This window comes from Danio rerio, chromosome 22, assembly GCF_049306965.1.
Source record: "Danio rerio strain Tuebingen ecotype United States chromosome 22, GRCz12tu, whole genome shotgun sequence".
In the NCBI taxonomy this organism is placed as follows: domain Eukaryota; kingdom Metazoa; phylum Chordata; class Actinopteri; order Cypriniformes; family Danionidae; genus Danio; species Danio rerio.
In genome coordinates this window covers 8918735-8940403 of record NC_133197.1, presented here as the reverse complement: position 1 = coordinate 8940403, position 21669 = coordinate 8918735, and the positions used below count along the sequence as shown (strand labels likewise).

Below are 21669 nucleotides of genomic sequence, written 5' to 3'. Positions count from 1 at the left end.
CGGATAAGGCACGGGCTGATCGCAAAGCTGAAGAGCATCGGGGGTTGTTACGGATAGGGGATCAATGCTCATAAGAGAGAGGACTTGATGAACTTTCTCTCTGAGAGAAAAAAAGGGCAGGTGCTCAAGCACCCAAACCCCCCTTCTGCATGTGCCTGTTGTTTAGAACGAATTATAATGGAATAACTTGATAAGTTAACTACACCGGAGGTCAGAAAGACACACTGCATTGGTCATAAATCACAAATGATCAGTGTTTTCAATCACAAGTGATTTATTTTACAGTAGGTTTCAAATGGTGAAATACACATAAGTAGTAGAAGAACAACCTTGAAATACACCACGGTTGTCTGTGAGAAGGGCAATAAAGCATAATCTGACACTGTGCTTACTTCATGCAGTATACTCATTGTGTGCATAATTAGACATTCTGTGCTGTCCGTAATGTACTTTTGTGTATGCGGATCATTTTAGGACCACATTTATAACAACAATGTGAACAGCTATGCAAAAAATAGGATCTGCGAAAAAAAAATCTGATTTGAGCACTAAACCTCGCAGTGTGAACGCAGCCAAAGTAAAGACACACTTCATACATACCATATACTGTCATTTATCTGTAACAAATCGATTGTTTCGTAAGCATGTGCATTTGTTGGTTATAAATAACTGTAATTAAATTACCTAAAAACTAATCTCTTACTTTATTTTTTCATCAGATAAGTAATTTATTACAAAAATAGTTACTTTCTAGCCAATTACACCAAACACTGGTGTTAATATACTGACAGTTGTCGCATAATATTTGACTGATTCCTTTCTTCTCTGATAATTTATTATCAAGATTAAATTATTTACACAGTTTAAATTAGTTTGTCACATTTTATTACCATTTTCTAAACTATAACAGATAAGCTGTAAGTGAATGTTTCTCACCTCAGTGTCTCCAGTTTACAGTGTGAATCCTTCAGTAACTCACATAAGAGATTCACACCTGTGTTTTCTATTTGATTCCCACTGAGATTCAGTTCTCTCAGGTGTGATGGGTTTGATTTCAGAGCTGAAGTCACAGCAGAACAACAGTCATCTGTCAGAGAACAGCTGCATAAACTACATTAAGAGAAAAAGAGAGGGAGAGAGCAGAAAAAAATAGTCACATCAAAAGAGGAAGATAAATCAAAAGATCTTAAGATAATGAGAATTCAGTCTCGATTTAAACAGCTGAATTGATTTTAATGATTGAGTTTCTTGTATGTAAATGCTTCTCACCTAAGTCTCTCCAATTTACAGTGTGAATCCTCCAGTATGTCACATAAGAGATTCACTCCTGTGTTTCTTATTTTATTCCCACTGAGGTTCAGTTCTCTCAGGTGTGACGGGTTTGACTTCAGAGCTGAAGACAGGAACACGCACTGTTCCTCTGTAATACTGCAATTAAGCAGCCTAAAATAAAAAAAATAAAAAAAGCTCAGAAAAAAAAGCTCAAGATTCACTATGACCGGATAAAGTGTTGCAAACAAATGTCAGGGCCCAGTTTTTCAAAAGAAATCCACTAGGATTTTGGATAACGGATTGGATCAAATTTTGAAAATGGGTTTTTCAAAAGAAGAAAAAACTGATTTCATGATCGGATTAGATCACATAATAAAATCTTGGTTTTGATCCAGATCAAATGTTTAGTTTGGGTTTTTAAGACCTTTTTTGTGGGATTTGGATCATTTTGATCTAAAAAATCTGGATTAAACGGATCTCATCAGACGGGTGGATTCAGTATGGATTTCATGCCCAAAATTTAATGAAACAAAATGTATCAAATAATACTATATTTGGATCATGCAGTATCTTAAAAGATATCCTATTTATTCATAAGGTTTTAATTGTATTTGTTTATCTGTCAGGTCACAGTAATTAGGTAGGCTTTAACGTATTCAGCCTTTTAGTATAGGCCTACAGCAAAGTAAGAGTTTGGCCTCATAAAATAATCCCCCAAACAGCTGTCAAAATTGACCAAAAACAATACATTTTATTGTGTCACTAATTGATATATACATTATTTTAGAATATTTTAGATTTTTGTTTTTAGAATATTTAAATGTGATGCATGCAATGATTACAGAATAACCAAAATGACTATTGAAATTGCAAAGAATGGCAATCACTGATTTTATAAATCACTTTCAACAATTGCAAAAAGAGACTGAAAGGGCAGAAGCACAGCTCCATCTAGAAACAACTGACTCTGACCAAACTGCAGTAAACCAAGGCCAGACTTGAGATCCGCCTCATAAAGGCTACGCTCAGACAAGCTTGTCTCTCCACACCAGATGAGGAAGTCTAAAATTATTGTGTTTTTGACATTAAGTCTTTTTAAAAATGTAGGTGTGTTTCCTCCGGGTGCTCTGATTTCCCCCACAGTCCAAAGACATGCAGTACAGGTGAATTGGGTAGGCTAAATTGTCCATAGTGTATGATTGTGTGTGTGAATGTGTGTGGATGTTTCCCAGAGATGGGTTACAGCTGTAAGGGCATCCGCTGTGTAAAAAAAAACTTGCTGGATAAGTTGGCAGTTCATTCCGCTGTGGCGACCCCGGATTAATAAAGAGACTAAGCTGACAAGAAAATTAATATTAATTATTTTTGTCTTTTTTTACAATACATATTTGAAACTTGTTATAAATATCCTCAATGTACAGTGTTTGTATTGTAGGTCTCAGATGAGCAAACTGCTGGAAGAGGATGGGGTGGGGTTTTTCTTGTTCTTAGTTTTTATTAAATTTGTGTGTTTTCATTTCAAATAAAAATAAACTTATATTGACCCCACACTAACTATTCTACTAGTTGCTCTTCACATATCTATAAATCTACATTGTGATTTCCTATCCTGTTTGAGCACTGGTTATGCAGATTTAGTGATCCTGAAACTTTGCTATCTGAATCAGACTGATCTAATCCGATGTTGCTTTGAAAATCTGGCTCAAAAGGTAAACTGGATTACGTGATCACGGATCGAAAAAAAAAAAAAAAAAAAGGATTACTAAATCCGGATCAATTTTCTCCAGATTGAACCTTTTGAAAAACTGGGCCCTGGATATTACAGAATTTTGAGTATACAATGTTTAGATAGCACAAAAAAGTAAAAATCTGGTCAGCATTTGACTGATCTAATGACATAATATAATTTTCAATTAGAATAAGTAGATCAGAGTAACATATATTCAGAATACTTTTATTTAATTTTAGTCTCATTTAGCCAACTATTTACAGATTGATGCCAGTTCTTTTTGTTAAACCAATATAGCTTACACCTTACAATACAGGACACATAGTTAATGATGGTTAATGTTTTTACTAACAAACAAACAAAGAACAATACATTTATTAAAGTATATGTTCATGTTTTTTCATGTTAAATGCAGTTGTTCATTGTTAGTTAAAGTTAACTCAAAGTGCAATAACTAATGTTAACAAGCACAGAGTTTGATTTGAATGCTGAATATGATTAATAAATGCTGTACATGTATTGTTCATTATTTGTTCATTCATAACTACTTGTCCTGTATTGTAATGTTGTATGTTCTAAATGTAGATGTTTATTGCAGTCCTGATAAATGAGGACATATAAGCATCAACAGCTACACTGGTAAAATATTTAACAGTAACCCCTGTAATATACTCACTGAATTGTGTTGAGTTTACAGTGTTTATCCTGCAGCAGAGCAGCAAGATAATTGATGTTTGTGTCTCCGAGTTTTTGATCACGCAGACTCAGCTCTCTCACGAGAAATGGATCTTTACCAACAAGTCCAGGCACATACTTACAAGCCTTTTCTGCATCAGGACTTAAAAACCTGTAAATTAGAAGCAGAGCTGAATGCAGTTCACTGACCTTGTGTGGCTTAATGAAAATTATATTACAAAGTTTTATTTAATGCTTTTAAATCCTAAAATCAATTTATACTGTACACAACATATTGTATCATTTCTGTTTTAAATAATCAGTTGGAAAATACATATTTTTTTTCATGTTTCACCTGAGAGTCTTCAATTTAGTATATCGATCCTGTAGTAACTCAGTGAGCTCCTTCACTCCCGTTTGTCCAGGATAATTCCCTCTGAGATCCAGCTCTATCAGGTGTGAAGGGTTTGATCTCAGAGCTGAAGCCAGAGCTTTATAACCTTCTTCACTGATACTGCAGTCTGAAAGACTAGAGGAAATAGATTTGAAGTATAATTAAAAATGACTGAAAACAAAAACATTATTCACTGCTTACAGAACCATGAATTTCCTCTAGTTTATTGAAGCAATTTACAAAGAAAATGTACTTTAAGTCACAGGGCTCCCACTCTTTCACAAACAGCCAATTTAAGAACTTTTAATGCACCATTAATTTTAATCAAGCACCTTTGTAATTCCCACCACCAGCGTATGTAGCGCAACTTTATTGAACTTAGCATTTTACTTACACTTTATAGTCACAAATGTCCGAATAATGAGGATGTTTTGAATGTGTCATTTTCAAAAATTTAGAGCTTTAAAAACAGTCATACAATTTGTTGAATTCAAAACTTGTAATATTCAAACGCAATTCATGAAATACTGATAAAATGCATTATTTGTCTTAGCTCTTGTATATGACTTAAATTTAAGATTTAAGATATTTAAACTATGATTTTTTTCTTTTTCTGACAGCAGCACTGTGCAATTGTTAAAATAACACAATAAACAAATTTAATTTAAGCATTTTCAAAGAGCTGTGTATACAGTACTTTCAAGGCTTTTAATCCATAAGTACTTTTAAGAAGTGTGGGAACCCTGAAGTTAGTGCTTCCCTGAACTCACTTAAGTTTCTCCAGTGTGCAGTTGTTATTCTTTAATCCATTCCAGAGCTGCTTCACTCCTGAATCCTGCAGATTATTATTGCTCAGATCAAGTTCCTTCAGACTGCTGGAGTCTGAACTGAGAACTGAAGCAAGAACTGAACAGCTTTCCTTCGTTAGACCACATTTACTAAGCCTGAAGTATTAAACAAGAGTGGCAGAATTTACAAATACAAACTATGTTATGTCAAAAATACTCATTGATCATTTAAATGTTGCATTTTGGTCACTTGATTATTTACAGTTACTTAAAATCTACAAAAATAAATGAAAAAGATACTCACTGAAGTCTGTTGATTCTAAAGTGTTTATCCTGCAGTAGAACAGCAAGCTGATTCACTTTTTCTAGGTCTAGTTTGGTTGCATTCAGATTCAGCTCCTTTGAGATTAATGGATTTTGTTTGAAGACACGAATCAAATACTGATAAGTTTCTTCAGCAGGACCTTGAAAAAACCTGGAGACAGATCATATAGTGACACATTACTTGACATTAGATTTAATTATTTTTATTTGCCTAAAACAACTTATAAAAGCATGATAAAGGCCAAGTACCAACTTGTAGTACTATATTTTTGTCATTTTAAAACCAAAAAAATTGTATGGTTTAAACTTAGCAGACCTTTTTTATTTTTTATTTTTTACAAGCATGTTTGAACCATTTCTCTTATTCAGGCTAAATAATGTTACTGTCAATACAGAGTAAAAAAAAAAATATATATATATATATATACAGTTGAAGTCAGAATTATTAGCCCCGCTGAATTATTTGCGCCCCTGTTTATTTTTTTCCCTAATTTCTGTTTAATGGAGGGAGGACTGTTTCAGCACATTTCTAAGCATAATAGTTTTTAAAAACGTATTTTTAATAACTGATTTATTTTATCTTTGCCATGATGACTGTAAATAATATTTTACTGGATATTTTCAAGACACTTCTATGAGCTTAAAGTGACATTTAAAGGCTTAACTAGGTTAATTAGGTAAACTACGCAGGTTAAGGTAATTAGGCAAGTTATTGTAAAATGATGGTTTGTTCTGTAGATTATTGAAAAAAAAATTGCTTAAAGGGGCTTATAATTTTGTCCCAAAAATGTTTTTTAAAAAATTAATAACTGTTTTTATTCTAGCCGAAGTAAAACAAATAAGATCTTTTCCAGAAGAAAAAATATTATCAGACATACTGTGAAAAATTCCTTGCTCTGTTAAAAATCATTTGGAAAATATTTAAAAAAGAAGAAAAAAATCAAAAGGGGGCTAATAATTCTGACTTCAACTGTATATATATATATATATATATATATATATATATATATATATATGAGTAATATCACACTCGTAGCAGTGCGATATGGCTGTATATCGGCACTGGTGGGAGGCGTGCGACGGCACAAGGTGGGGGCACTAAGGCACTCAGCCTTGTGCCGTCGCACGCCTCCCCCACCAGTGCCAATATACAGCCATATCGCACTGCTACGAGTGTGATATTGCGTTTATACAACAGTTTGACGGCATAATTGTGTATATAAAAACAAAATCAAACATGGAGAGTCTCAAAAACCCTTTTGTATGTGGAAATACTTTCTTCCACATTGGATTCAAACAATAAGCTGACAGTTAAAACAGTTGAGCAAGCATCTTTTAAACTTTAGATCTGTAGTGTCTGCTTTTTGCAGGCTGTATGTGGGCACAAAGTAATACACAAAGGGTAAAGAGGCTGTAGGAGTTCTGATATTGCAGAATATCGCACGGCTACCAGCCAATCAGATTTGAAAACCAGACAGAACTGTTGTTAATATATATATATATATATATATATATATATATATATATATATATATATATATATATATTAATTAACAGGAAACAGAAAAGCTTTTTCAACAGACTCATGCTTGTAAGTAATTCATGATAACAGGGTTTTTTTTTATTTGTATTATTCTGCATTCTATTTTGCCAAATCCAGGTCAATATAGTGGTAAAACTGATTAGATACACTTAATTTTTATTCTAAATATTAAGTCCTAACACTTAACTTTTCAACTATAAGTCAACTTACTCTCGTTAGAGTACATGTAATTATTGTACTGTTAGGGTTTTAGTTTGTTTTAAGATCAGACTTAGTCAAAAACTACAGATATACAAATACAGTTTATTTGCATTACTAGGGTAAATTACAAGGCACAGTATGGCTAACAGAGTGAAGTAAGCACCACATTCCAATCAGATTAAAAATCAATCTTTATACTTTTGTGGAGGGATTAGTCCAGGTTTACTTGTTTCCCTTTCATTTTCCAACTAATGCCTACTTGCCCAGCTTTTGACAGAAACAATCTTAGCCCATCAAATGTAATCTATTTCCAGTGTCATCCTCCAGTTTTTGCTAAGGGTTTTGTCAGTACTCTTTCAGCTTTTGTTAACTGCATCCATCGGTTATGTTTTTAAATTATTTAGTATTTAAGCAACAAAAGTAAAAGAACAGGTCACTTCAGATTTTGTGGTTGATTGGAAATAGCTCATTTAACTGAGTACAGTAAGCAGGTTTTGTGGTTTTAGTATTTCCCCATTCATCTAGATATGGACTTTGGTCGTGGACGACCTACCTGGAGGCGTTGCAAATATTGGTAGATGAGTGAACAGACTTTCCTTGAAAGGGACTTTGGCTTAGTAAAATAAGCTTGGGTGTAGTTACAAAGCTACCCATTATATTAAGTGTTGGGGTTCCAACAGAATAAAGTGTTCATCAGATATTAAGCAGGTAGCCTAACACTCTAATGACTGCAAGTTGACGGTTGGAAAATTACTTTAGGCTAGAAGAATGTCTGAAGTGCACTATTAAAAGTACTGTGATTAAAAAAGACTGTGATTAAATAGTGATTATTTCCTAAAGTGTTGCTGAATACTGAACAAAGTAGAAATGATGATCTATGTAAATTATTGTGCAGTTATTTCTTTGAATGCTACCGTTTAAAAAAAATGTACAGTATGTGTCAGATATGTATGATGTCTTATGGTGTATGATGAACTGTCTGCAATCTAATAAACCTACATCGTTCACTCACTTCTCTTAACTGAATTACATTTGTAGCTTAAAAAAAAAAAAAAAAAAAAAATATATATATATATATATATATATATATATATATATATATATATATATATATATATATATATATATATATATATATATATATATATATATATATATATATATATATATATATATATATATATATATAGTTGAAGTCAGAATTATTAGCCCCCCTGAATTATTAGACCCCTTGTTTATTTTTTCTTTGGCATGATGACAGTAAATAATATTTTACTAAATATTTTTCAAGACACTTCTATACAGCTTAAAGTAACATTTAAAGGCTTAACTAGGTTAATTAGTTTAACTAGGCAGGTTAGGGAAATTAGGCAAGTTATTGTATAACAATAGTTTGTTCTGTAGACTATCGAGAAAAATTATAGCTTAAAGGGGCTAATAATTTTGTCCCTAAAATGGTGTTTAAAAAATTAAAAACTTCTTTTATTCTAGCCAAAATAAAACTAAGACTTTCTCCTTTATTATCAGACATACTGTGAAAACGTCCTTGCTCTGTTTGGAAAATAATTTTAATAATTTGGAAAATATTTAAAAAAGAAGAGGGGGCTATTAATTCTGACTTCAACTGTATATATATTTACAGTGAGACTTCTATTTGTTTAATTCCTGTTTCTCTTACCCGAAGACTACTCAAAATGAAGGGTTTCCTAAAACATCACTACTTCTTAATATTTTTTAAGCTTGTGGAACGTCCTTAAGTTCATTCAAATTTTGTATTTATATTTTTATGTTTTAAACTAGTTTGAAAAGTATTGCTCATCATTATTTTAATAGCACCTACCTTAATGTCTTAAGTGAAGAGTTTTGCTGCATTTCAACAAATTGCTAAAAGTACAATTATAATAAATATGTATTTTACTCACCTGATGCTCAATGTTTTACATTTGTACTGTGATAAATCAGTGAGCTCCTTCACTCCTGATTGTCCAGGATCATTTCCTCTGAGATCCAGCTCTATCAGGTGTGAAGGGTTTGATCTCAGAGCTGAAGCCAGAGCTTTATAACCTTCTCCACTAATACTGCAGTCTGAAAGACTGGAGGAAAAATGTTAGATATACCACTCATAGTACCACTCTCACTTATTTCCTAGTTAATAATTCATTAATGACCATCAGAAATGTAGTAAAGTGTAAATGTAAAAACAGGATAATTATTGTTTTTAATTTATTCTGTGCTGGTATATTGTTAGTGTTGTATTTAGAGATAACACTGCAGTGTTCCTTTGAAAATGCATTGTGTTTCTGCAGTGAATATAATCTGAAAGTGAAAAAAATTTTACACGGGCTTGCTTCCAAATGTGAGCATATTTAATGAACAAATAATGGTTAATGTTTACTATACTGTTTCATCTGAGATGTGTAAATGCACTCACTTCAGTATTTTAAGCGTAGATTTCTTCAGTCCATCACAGATCTTTTTGACACCTGAATCCAGCAGAGGGCTCCTGTTCAGGTCCATCTCTTTCAGGAGTTTATTTTTGGAGAGAACAGTAGCAAGAACTGAACACATTTTGTTTGTCACCTCACAATTATTTAGCCTAAAAAAAATTTTTAAAAAAAAAGTAATATTTATTAAGCAGACATCAGGTTATCAATTCTTTATTTGCTCACATGTGACAAAAAAATGACTGAAAGTAACATTTTATCAAGTGCTTTGTATACTATTACAAAAACAACATCAGAGAAGAGGTGCAGGGATTATATCAGAACCCAAAACAAAAATGCATTAAACAGGTGGTTCCATTAAGATTTTACAATGGTGGTTAAAATTAATGAATATAACGCTGTCTGTGGTAAACATAACATGACAAGACTTGAACACTGATCTAAATAAAAATTATTGAGATGTGAGCATTACTCAAAACATCAAGTAATGTTAACCACAGACCTTAATAATTGAAAAGCCCATAGGAAAATCTCAATGGAATCAATGGGTGAATTATTCTTCTAGGTTCTTATGTCATTCCTGCACCTCTCTACAGTATTTAGTTTTCCAAAAACATGAACAGGAAGAACTGCGTTAAAAACAGCAGAGCGTTTATATGAGAAAACCATTGTGACTTTTATTGGACAGGCTTTATTATGGGTCTGGTTTAATTTTTTTCCAACATTTACTATTTTGTTTGTCAGTGAGGGGCAGTTAGATTAAAGAATTAAATGAGAGCCACGATGATCCATCTTAGGCCCTATTTTGTATGCAATTTACATGAATGTTTAAAATGACATTCACTCACCTTATTTTCTCCACTATGCAACAAGAGTCCAGCAAAAATGCAGAAAGTTTCTCCCAGTTGTAGTCTTTTGCCACTTTGCTCAGATCCAGTTCTGTCAGTAGTAGTGGATTGGTGCCCAAAGCATCTGTAAGGTAATCATATGCTTCTACTGCATCAGGACTGCTTAGAAAGCTACAGAAATGAGAGAAAATGACAACATTTTGTTGCAGTGACATCACAGTTACAACTGTTCTGCTTTTTTAATTCAATCATTCAGGGTCCAGTGTGATTAAATTCCAAAGTATGATGACTCTACCTAATTTCGAGATTGGGGAAGCAATGACAGATGACAATTTATTTTTTACAATGTGTCAGTAGCAGCAGCAAATTTGTTAAAATCAGTTGTGTGATGTATTGATTATCTTTAAATTGCAATTCAGTATTATTTGGAAATAATTAAATCCTGTAATTACCTGATGTTCTTTAATATACCCATATCACCAACAAATAACTTAAAGAACCACGATAATCCTGATGGTCCAGGATAATTTCCAGTGAGATCCAGCTTTATCTGGTGTGAAGGGTTTGATTTCAGAGCTGAGGCCAGAGCTTTATAACCTTCTGCAGTTATATTGCAGCGTGAAAGTCTGAAAAATAAAAAGTCATATGTTGGGTATGTTCTGGTTATGTTGGAGTGTGTTCTATGGAAAATAAACAAAATAAAACGTGAATGTTGTTTTTAAATATTAAACAACCACAAAGATATTGTGTTATGCCTAGTTCACACTACAGGTTTTTCAATCCCGATTTGCCTTTATATTTATGACTGTTCCAAAAATAGTTAAAACTGAACTTGTCATTTTAGGGATATTTTTTTTTTTTTGGTTATAAATGAGCACCGTTTCTGGGGAATTCTTTTACTTATCTAAGCCACATACCACCTACAGTATGTAGATATCACAATTTAACTTAATGCACTGTAGGGCACCTTTAATAACTGTGTTTGACAATGTTGTTAAATTAATCAATTCTGGTCTTATCTGAATTAATACATTTTATTAAGGATGCACATTTAAAAAGTAGAGTTGTTAAATTAAATGCATACCTTTTAACAAATAATTTAACAGATAAAATTATATTTGACTGAAAATACTCACTTCACTTTCTCCAATCTGCACTGAACATTTTGCAGCAGACAACAGATATTCTTCATTCCCGAATCTGCAAGTTTATTTCCACTCAGATCCAGCTCTATCAGGTGTGAAGGGTTTGAATTAAATGCTGAAGTCAAAGCAGCACAACCTTCTTCTGTGATGCTGTTATTATTCAGTCTAAAGAAGAAAAAAACAGACAGGAAATATTCTGATCATCTTAAACCAGTTACTAAAAACATTTTCTGGTTAACAAACTGGATCTTTTGAGTCAGTGAAATCTCTTGAACAATCAAAAATGTTTGATTCTCCTGAGTTGGTGAAATCTTTTGACCAGTCTAAACTGTTTGAATTTCTTGAGTCGACTTAATCTTTTGATTTGATTGGACTATTCAAGTCTCCTGAATCTTCAGGACCTCCTGAATCTAGCCTAATCCTCCTGTCCAGACACCAGCCTAGCCACTTCTGGTTTCTGTCAGTACTTCTGCTAATCCTCCATCTTTAACACCTGGCTTTAACGGTTTTCTAGAAAACCTTCAGCCACAAGCTACAACTGGTTTGGTTCCAAACTATAAACTCATTGGCTCATTGGCAAAGTCATTGGCTTCATGCTTTGTCATCTGTGCCATGGCTCATCAGCCTTGCCAGGCTCCCTTGTCTCTCTGGCTCAGCATTGGTCAGTCACCTAGGCTGCAAATCATACCTCCATTAGGGTTCCTCCAGGCCCTCATTTCTACCACCTTTAACCTATGTAAATTCTTATTTTTGTTATTCTTTAACTTTCACTAATAAGTTTTCATTTAGTCTTTCATGTCTTCTTTGTCAAGTCTCATTGATCGTATCTTCTTCTTTGGCCCTTGGCAAAGGCGGTCACATTTTTTTTACTCTCCCTCCCATATCTCTCCAGGCTGGCTCCTCTTGCTTTGTCTTATTCTATCTCTGAGGCTCGTCTTGCCCTGCTCTTCAAACAAATAAGGAATTATGGATTTGATCAACTGGTCTCTGAACTCAATTGACACCATGATCTCAGTGAGAAGTCTGGGTTCGGGGGAACCCACCTGTCCTGTGGGGAAATTTTCAGCTGTATACATAATGGACGGGTGGGACATGTGCCTGGCCGCTTTGTGCCCTGAGGATATTGAAGATATCTATCTATTCAGAACTTTGATAACAGGGTTTCTGCTGATGGCCTAAGGTGGGGCCCAGGAGTATCAACGATTAATAAAAATGATTAGTGCGGCTCACAACCCCACCAAGCTGGCTGGCTGGATTGAAAGGGTAGTAAGCAGGGTTATTGGTACTCTGACTGGCATTAGACCACACATTTGCAGCGTTACAAGGTGATTTGGAGACCTGGAGACCAGTAATGAACATTACATATCTGCAAAATTGGCATATATTGGCCCAAATTGAAAATCTTTTTTTTCGACTTCCCTATGACTCTCCAGCCAGACAGCCTTGGCTGTAGACAAACAACTTTCCCCGGAAAACATGATAACGAGATGCTCTTAATTGCTGCTCCCTGTTCCAAAGACACTCTACAGGCTTACGCACACATACACAGCTACAGAAAGATGTGTGTATGTGACAAATATAGGCTTTTCATTATCATCATCATCATGATTGTGTTTGTTCAATATTTGATGTGAATTTTTTTTTTATCTTTCACCATGAAACACTGTAGATCTTATCTTCATCTTTAGCTTCTGTATTTCTGTACACACCCGTGAAACTACTAAATAACTGCATGTAGAAGAACACATAGCACAAGTGTTAAACTTACCACCTACTTACCCAGCTAGTGAAGAGTAAAGACATTTCTTATGAAAAAAAAAAACATATTAGCGTTTCTAGATATTAAAACCATTTGAAATACTCACTGAATTGAGCTCAGTTTACAGTGTTTATCAAGCACTAGAGCAGCAAGCTGACTGACTTTATTAAAGTCTAGTGTAAGTTCGCTCAGCTTCAGTTCTTTTTGGAGTAATGGGTTTTTACCCACAATTCTAGTCACGAACTGACAGACTTCATCAGCAGCAGGACTCAAAAACCTGTAGACAGAAAAGATCAAGCAGTTCAGGAGTCTTGCTAAATATATTGTGAAATAACAACTCTTGTTAAAAGCTTTATTTTTTATTATTTGTTTAATATATATTTAGAATTATTTCCTCTTGTCTTACTTTATTGTTAGTTTATCCTGCTGAACATCAAGAAGCTCCTTCACTCCTGATTCACCAGGATCATTTCTTCTGAGATCCAGCTCTATCAGGTGTGAAGGGTTTGATCTCAGAGCTGAAGCCAGAGCTTTATAACCTTCTTCACTGATACTGCAGTCTGAAAGACTAGAACCAGAATGAAAATTTTATTTAAAAATGTATACAATTTTCATACAAAACTTTAAGACAAACTTACTTGAATTATATAGCACTTTAAACATGAACTCACCTGAGTATCTCCAGTTTACTGTCCTTCAGTCCATCAGAGAGCAGCTTCACTCCTGAATCCTGCAGATTATTATTGCTCAGGTCAAGATCCTTCAGACTGCTGGAGTCTGATCTGAGAACTGAAGCAAGAGCTGAACAGCTTTCCTCTGTTAGACCACACTTATTCAGCCTGGGCGTAAAATAAAAAACAATGATAGTACAAGACTGTACTTTGAATCATGTCCACATTTACAAACAGTACAGAAATTTGGACCTCATATGTACTGTACAACGATTCTGTGAATGTGAGGACTTGAATGGTCCTAGTGGTAAAATGCACTGACTTGAGTATCTTCAGCTCACACACAATATTCTTCAGTCCCTCACAGATCACTCTGACTCCTGAGTCCAGCAGACGACTGTTGTTCAGGTTCAGCTCTTTCAGGATGGTTTTAGAGGAGAGAACTGTAGCTAGAACTGAACAGCTTTTCTCTGTCAGCTCACAATTATTCATCCTAAACACAAAAATAGCATTATTTATTATTCAGCACACATATTAAGTCAGCATACTTTCACTATGCGAGGGCAGAGGTCATATATAAATGTAAATATTATTTATATTATATAGTTCATCATATCCACAATTTGGTTTTAGTGTCTACACTGTCTCAGTCACTACGCTCCAGTAATTCCTTGACATTAAACCAGCCGCGCTGTAAACTTAAAACAATATTTAAAGGGTTTAAATGTTAATTCAATAAGGGTATTTGTTTTGATATGTGTTATGTATTTATTTATTTTTCTTTTAGTAAATGTGGATTAATTTTTGCTTGTTTATGCGTTAAGTTAGGTCATTTATGTTGTCTTTAAGCATGCAAGAGAAATAGCAGGTAGCTCCTGTCTATTTGCATGAGTGTACACAAAGGAATGACAAATAACTGTGAGCGAGAGTTAATTTTCTAGGATTATTGTACATGAACATTTATTTTATTTCTTTGTTTTGAATGATTTTTTGTATTTGTTTTTATTTGTGTGTGAATGACCTCTTTCATAAATGGTGGAGTACAGTTAATTTAAAGGGTTTGGTTTGTGGTTTTTAGATGGGTTTTAGTTGGGGACCAAATCAAATATAAAACATCTGCGACACTTTACTTTCGTTAAATTTATTACTTTTTGTTTAATTCGTTTAATTAATTGTTTAATTAAATGTTTGTGTGGCAAATTCTTTATTTTGGTTTGCATTGTTTAAAAAGAAACCATTTATTTGTGAGTCTGCTTCATTGGAAGAACCCCTAACACAATATAACTAACCCTAAGAAGTTATAATTGGTATAATCATCTAACTTACTTCATTTTCTCCACTTTGCTATGAGAGTCCATCAGAAGAGCAGAGAGTTTCTCTCCATCCAGATCTTTTAACTTATCTTCATTCAGATCCAATTCTGTCAGTAATAATGGACTTATTCCCAGAACTTTAGTGAGATGATCACATGCTTCTTCTGCACCAGAACTTTTCAAAAACCTAAAGAAAAAAAATATTATAAATGTAAATTAAAAGTAATCTTCTTTAGAGACTTGCAGCAAGTAGGGGTTGCACAGACTAGTTGATTTTAATGCTCTGCCATAACGCTTTTTGACTGATGTCAGCTGGTTGCGCTACACATATCGCAAGGTTTTTTTGACTTGACATACATGGAAGCCTTGCACACAACAGTAGGTTAACCAAATGGGTAAAAGAGGGCATCCCAGAAATAAATTTTTCCTCAAAAAATGAAAATTCTTTTTTAAGTCTGAATTATTTACTTACCTTCAAGTCATTCCAATCTTCAGAACACAAATGAAGATATTTTATTAAATCAAAAGAAATTGCAGTATAAAAATTATGAAATTATGAAAACAATAGTCCAGAGGTATGGTACCAACATCAGATTAAGGTGCGCTCATAAACACAGCACACTCTCAACTGACATAGAAGAGAAGCTAAGAGAAAAAGTTTTGTATATTTACAGTTGTTGTTATTTATTTATTTTTTTGTTGCACAAATATGTTCTTGAAGCTTCGTGTTACACTTGAACCATTGAAAAAACATGGAATGTTTTTACAAGATTCTTGGTTCTTTTGCTGTACCATCTCTGCACTAGTGAAAGAATGGGGTTGGAACAACATGAAAGTAGGTAGTTTAAGTTTTCGGTAAACTAATTATTTTAAATACAACTCTCTTGAGCTGTAAAATATACATTTGAGCAGGACTCCGACGTAATAAACCTTTGTCTTTCGTGCGTTATTCTGTTTTGAAATGACTTGCCATGAATCAGTGTTTTATGTGCAGACAATGTATACATTATTTTTGCACTAAAAATATTTGTTATTATTACATTCCTAGTAAAATGTTCTGTAATCAATGTGTTGACTGCATTTTATTAGCACTAAAATTAACCCCTTCTAATTTTGCATTCTTATCAAAATGAAGTGTTGGCAATGCACTTGTTTTGCATACTAAAATTATACTGCCAAACAGCATGTGAAGATACCTTTCCTGCAAATCACCAGCAACTAGATGACACTGACTCAACTTGAGATTTTTTGATGTCGACTTTTATGTTCGTTTAGCCCCTAGCAGCAAGACAGACATTTGTTTATTTGATTGTAGAATCATAATACATGTTTATTTTACTCACCTAATGGTCAATGCTTTACATCTGTACTGTGATAAATTAGTGAGCTCCTTCACTCCTGATTGTCCAGGATCATTTCCTCTGAGATCCAGCTCTATCAGGTGTGAAGGGTTTGATCTCAGAGCTAAAGCCAGAGCTTTATAACCTTCTTCACTGATACTGCAGTCTGACAATCTGTAAAACAAAAGCACTGATTATTCTTTGTTGGGTCACATATGGTCAAGTTCTGGCCTTATCAAATTTTTGACAAGTCACTGACTGAAACTACATAAACTAAAACAAACTTACATATTTTACATTCAGTTACAATATTTATTGTTATATTTAAATGTGTAAAAAACAATTGACGATTGGCCATTGAATTGTTTGAAAATATAGCAACCATTATGCAAAGCAGATGGCCATCACACCTTGGGTTTGATTAATTTTCTAATAATAATTTCACAGACTGTAGTAAATTATTCTGCTTATACAAGTTACACAACTTTCAACCATGGTTTAGATCAACTGATTTGAATTACTGCTTTGAAACTGTGAATGTGAGTACAGAATAACGCTGTAAACAACACTGCTCAGAAAATTACACAGTTACCCATGTAGCACTACAGCCTCTGCCGACTAACAGCCTCTCACGGGTCCTAATGCCCACCCAGCAACATGACTGATTTAGGCTTCTGTATTTTAAAAATACTTCCATGTTATTGTCCTCAAACTGCTCTTTTGTGTAGGACTAGTTTTGTACACATCCAAAGCCTTCTATTTAGTTTTGGTGTAATGGAAATAATCCAATGTAGTGATAAGGAAATCTATTGCGGTGAATACCTGTTTGGTTTATCTGAAAAAAGCTGCACACCTCAAATTATATATCAGCAAATCAGAATCAAAGCTACAACAGCTCTACAATATAAACAGATATAAGTGAAACTGGTGGAAATACAAACCTCAGTTTCTCCAATCTACTTTGTCTATTTTCCAACAGTGGGCAGATCCTAGATATTCCTGGGCTTCCCAGTTTATTTCCACTCAGATTCAGCTCTTTTAGGTTTGAAGAGTTTAAAATAAATGCTGAAGTCAAAGCAGCACAATCTTCTTCTGTAATCCTGGTAATATTTAGACTGCAGAGAAAAAAAACAGACATGAAATGTTACAATACTTGAAGGACAAATTTACATGATTCAACGAATATTCTTTCATTGAGTTCTTTCAAGAACAGTAAGAACTTTGTTTGATTAGACTTTAAGCATTTACATTTAGCTTGCAAAATGCACAACAATATACAATACTCACGTCAGTGTACTGATTTTACAGTGTTTGTCCTGCAGCAGAACAGCAAGCTTATCCACAGTTGTGTCTCGTAGTTGACGATCATTCAGATTCAGTTCTTTCAGAAGTAACGGGTTTTCACCCACAATTCTTTTCACAAACTGACACACGTTATCTGCTTCAGAACTCAAAAACCTGCAGAACAGAAGGTCACATTAAATTCAGTGCACTACTAAATTTGGTTTAATGAAAAACAGCATCTAACTCTACAGTGGAGACCAAAATTAGAGAACAGCCTATTATTGACTAAATGATCAAATCTACTCAATTATCCTAAAGTCGCAAATTAGTTCTACTTGAAGTTATCCTAATGAGAGTAAAGTTCATTGTATATGGAGTCTGAAATATTTACATGTTAAAAATAAATACAAAATCTCATGTTTTGTCAATCGCATTTATACACTTTGTTCTTGTATCTGTAAGCATTTTGAGGGGTGTTTTGACAATTAAGAACTATCGTACAAATCAAAACCGTGAAATCAAAAATCTAAGAATCATCTGACAAATTAATCTACTTGTCTAGCAGCATAGAGCACTTTACTGTATGACAAATAAACTGTGAAATTTAAAGATTGTTGTGGATGTGTAATGGTGAATGCCTGTTGTACACCAATGTTTCCTTTAAAACCTAGTTATTTATCATTTTTGTATTATCAATCTGTTCTCTAATATTGATTCACTGAATCTAGAAAAGTCTTACTAGATACAGAAATGTATTTATTTTTTCAGCATAACTGACTTTAGATTTGCTTTACACAGAGGATCCTGTAGGACAAAAAAAATTAAAATTAAAAATTAAAAATCAAACTACATGCTATTATGTGTTATTACACCACATCCCACCTCAACTGGAGATCCCGATTTAGATTTTGTAGACTGTCAAAGAGCTCCTTTACTCCGGATTCACCAGGATCATTTCCTCTGAGATCCAGCTCTATCAGGTGTGAAGGGTTTAATTTTAGAGCTGAAGCCAGAGCTTTATAACCTTCTTCACTGATACTGCAGTCTGAAAGACTAAAGTAAGACAAACAACGTTAAATATATGAACTGTTTATAAACTTTATATTAAATTCTGCTTATTTACCTGAGTATCTGCAGAGCGCATTGTGAATTTTGCAACAGAGCAGAGATTTGTGTCACTCCAGAGTCTCCTAGTTGGTTCCTACTCAGATCCAGCTCTTTCAGCTTTGTGGGGTTTGAATTAAACGCTGAAGCCAGAGCGGCACAACCTGCTTCTCCAATACTGACACTATTCAAACTATAGAAATAGAAAAAAAAAAAAGAAAATCAAGCAATGCATGTAATGTTTATTCACAATTGAACATTGCACTTGTTTGCAATGGTGTGTTCGTATTGTTTATTAAGATTTGCTTACTTCAGCTTTTCCAGTTTACACTTATTATTCTCAAATAAAGTTGAAAATATCTTCATTCCAGAGTCTCCGAGGTTAGTTTTACTCAAATCCAGGTCTTTCAGATTTGAAGGGTTTGAATTCAAGGCTGATATCAGAACACAACAGTCGTCTTCTGTAATTCTGCTGCTCTTCAGACTGCATAAAGAGAAAACCACATTTCAGTTTATATTAGATACTACTTTCACTACATAATAAATGCACAATAATAAATGCACAAAGTAATACAATCATCAAACTTATAAAAAAAGAAACATCATATTGGTGAGACTTACGTCAGTGTGTTTATTTTACAGTGTTTATCTGCCAGAAGAGGAGCAAGTTCCTTCAGTTTAGCGACTAGGTAATGTTCACTCAGATTCAGCTTTCTCAAAAGTAACAGGTTTTCATTGAGAATATGAGTCAAATCTGAGAAGGCTTTCTCTGCATCAGGATGCAAAAATCTGCAGGAGAAAAGTTAAAGGAAATTGAAATCAACTGACAAAAGCAGGTGTATGACCTTATTGTAATTGAAAGTGTGAATAGTGTGATTAAATGTAATGGAACAAGTATTACTTGAAATAAAAGGTCTACAATCTCAGAAATACAGGGGGTATGGCCTTTTTAGATGCTAATATGCTAAAGTCTCAGCCTCAAATGTCATACCAAGCACCACCCACAGACCTGTGGCTAAACATCTGATGTGTATGGTACAGTTTTCTGGAAACACTTTTGCAGATCCTCTGACTGATTTAAATATGCAGCATTTGTGGGAGTCAAGTGTGCAGAAATCTTAACCAGCCAGCATGTACACAAGTCTTATTGAATAAAAAAAGCTGTGATGATCATATTGATGACAGCTCTTATTAATATATTAATGAATGATGTACGGTTGCAGGCTGACCAGGCTGTTATTCTGTGGACTTTCCATGCTTCTAAACATGATGCAGCACAAAAAGAAGTGATTGGTGGGTTAACCTGTCTGTCATATAACATAATGGGTTGTCTTCAGGTGTCAGTCTGAAGTCTGGCCATGCAAGACTAATATGTACTGTATACTTTAGGTACTAACATGTACCTAAAAGATATCAGCATGGATTCCTTGATTACAAACATGTGCCTTTAAAAAATCCCCTGATGACAGATTTCATACCATTTTTTCTAAGAGTTCAAAAAATGAAACTACATGCTATTATGTGTTATTACACCACATCCCACCTCAACTGGAGATCACGATTTAGATTTTGTAGACTGTCAAGGAGCTTCTTTACTCCTGATTCACCAGGATCATTTCCTCTGAGATCCAGCTCTGTTAGGTGTGAAAGCTTTGATTCCAGGGCTGTGGCCAGAGCTTCATAACCTTCTTCACTGATACCGCAGTCTAAAAGACTAAAATAAGAAATAAAAAGTTACATTCTGCTAATTAACAAGACATTATAGATATTATACGAGACAACTATCAGAAAAAAAGAAAAGATATTGCAAATTTTGTATTTTCTACAAACATTTAGATTTTTTTTCAAACTAATAACCCAGAGACGTTAAACATGAACTCACTTGAGTTTCTCCAGTTTACAGTTGTCCTTCAGGTTATCAGAGAGCAGCTTTACTCCTGAACCCTGCAGATTATTATTGCTCAGATCAAGATCCTTCAGACTACTGGAGTCTGAACTAAGAGCTGAAGCAAGAGCTGAACAGGTTTTCTCTGTTATACCACATTTACTGAGCCTGAAAAATAAAATAGCCATTGATTCATACTCTTTGTATTTCAATATGAATCGTGCTACAAAACATGTCATGTGATTTACAAAAATACACACAGGGAGATATATCTACAATGGACAATCAATCATCACAAACATGAATTGACTAAAACAAAACTGGAAAATAAAATATCCATTGCCTGTATTACTACAAAAATATCTAAAACATTCACAGCATTTTCTGTTGTCACACAACTTACCCCAATATCTCCAATTTACACATTGTACTCTTCAGTCCAGAGCAGAGCTGCTGCACTCCTGAATCCTGCAGATCGTTGTTGCTCATGTTCAGCTCTATCAGATTGTTTTCTGACGAGAGGGCATTAGACATACTACAACAGCTTTCGTTTGTTAACTCACAAGCATTTAACCTAGAAAGAAATATCAGAATACAAACACTCAATAGAATTAATAAACATTTTTTTGCATTGTTTATAAACAAAGTATCCAAGTGGGCTACCTTGATGTATTTTCATTTTATTGATGCAATCGAATTGCATTATACAATCTCTGCTCAGATGAAGTGAAACTCCATTAAACAACTAATTGTCAGCATTTCTACTTTAACTTTACCCATTCAGCTGATCAGATTGTAAAAGTACACTTCACTTTATCAGAAAAAAAAACAAGTTGCATGCAGCAACCCCTATGGAGAAAGGATTTACTGTGTGTTGTATTGGTTTTCTACATTTAACTTTCAGACAACTGACCACCACTTCTGTGTCAGCATGGTTGAAGAGAGGTATC

General features: G+C 34.0%; 1 protein-coding gene across 1 annotated transcript in view; it reads right to left on the bottom strand.

Moving 5' to 3' along the window:
• Positions 1-21669, bottom strand: part of LOC568664 (uncharacterized) — a 208162-nt gene that overhangs the window by 163592 nt on the left and 22901 nt on the right. Inside the window, exons 22-30 of the mRNA XM_073937296.1 lie at positions 21123-21293; positions 20717-20887; positions 20378-20548; positions 19456-19623; positions 19145-19318; positions 18854-19027; positions 18613-18783; positions 17734-17904; positions 17388-17561 (exon numbers count right to left, since the gene is read on the bottom strand). Of these exons, the coding sequence (XP_073793397.1) occupies positions 17388-17561; positions 17734-17904; positions 18613-18783; positions 18854-19027; positions 19145-19318; positions 19456-19623; positions 20378-20548; positions 20717-20887; positions 21123-21293 (1545 nt within the window). The remainder of the gene's footprint in view (positions 1-17387; positions 17562-17733; positions 17905-18612; positions 18784-18853; positions 19028-19144; positions 19319-19455; positions 19624-20377; positions 20549-20716; positions 20888-21122; positions 21294-21669) is intronic.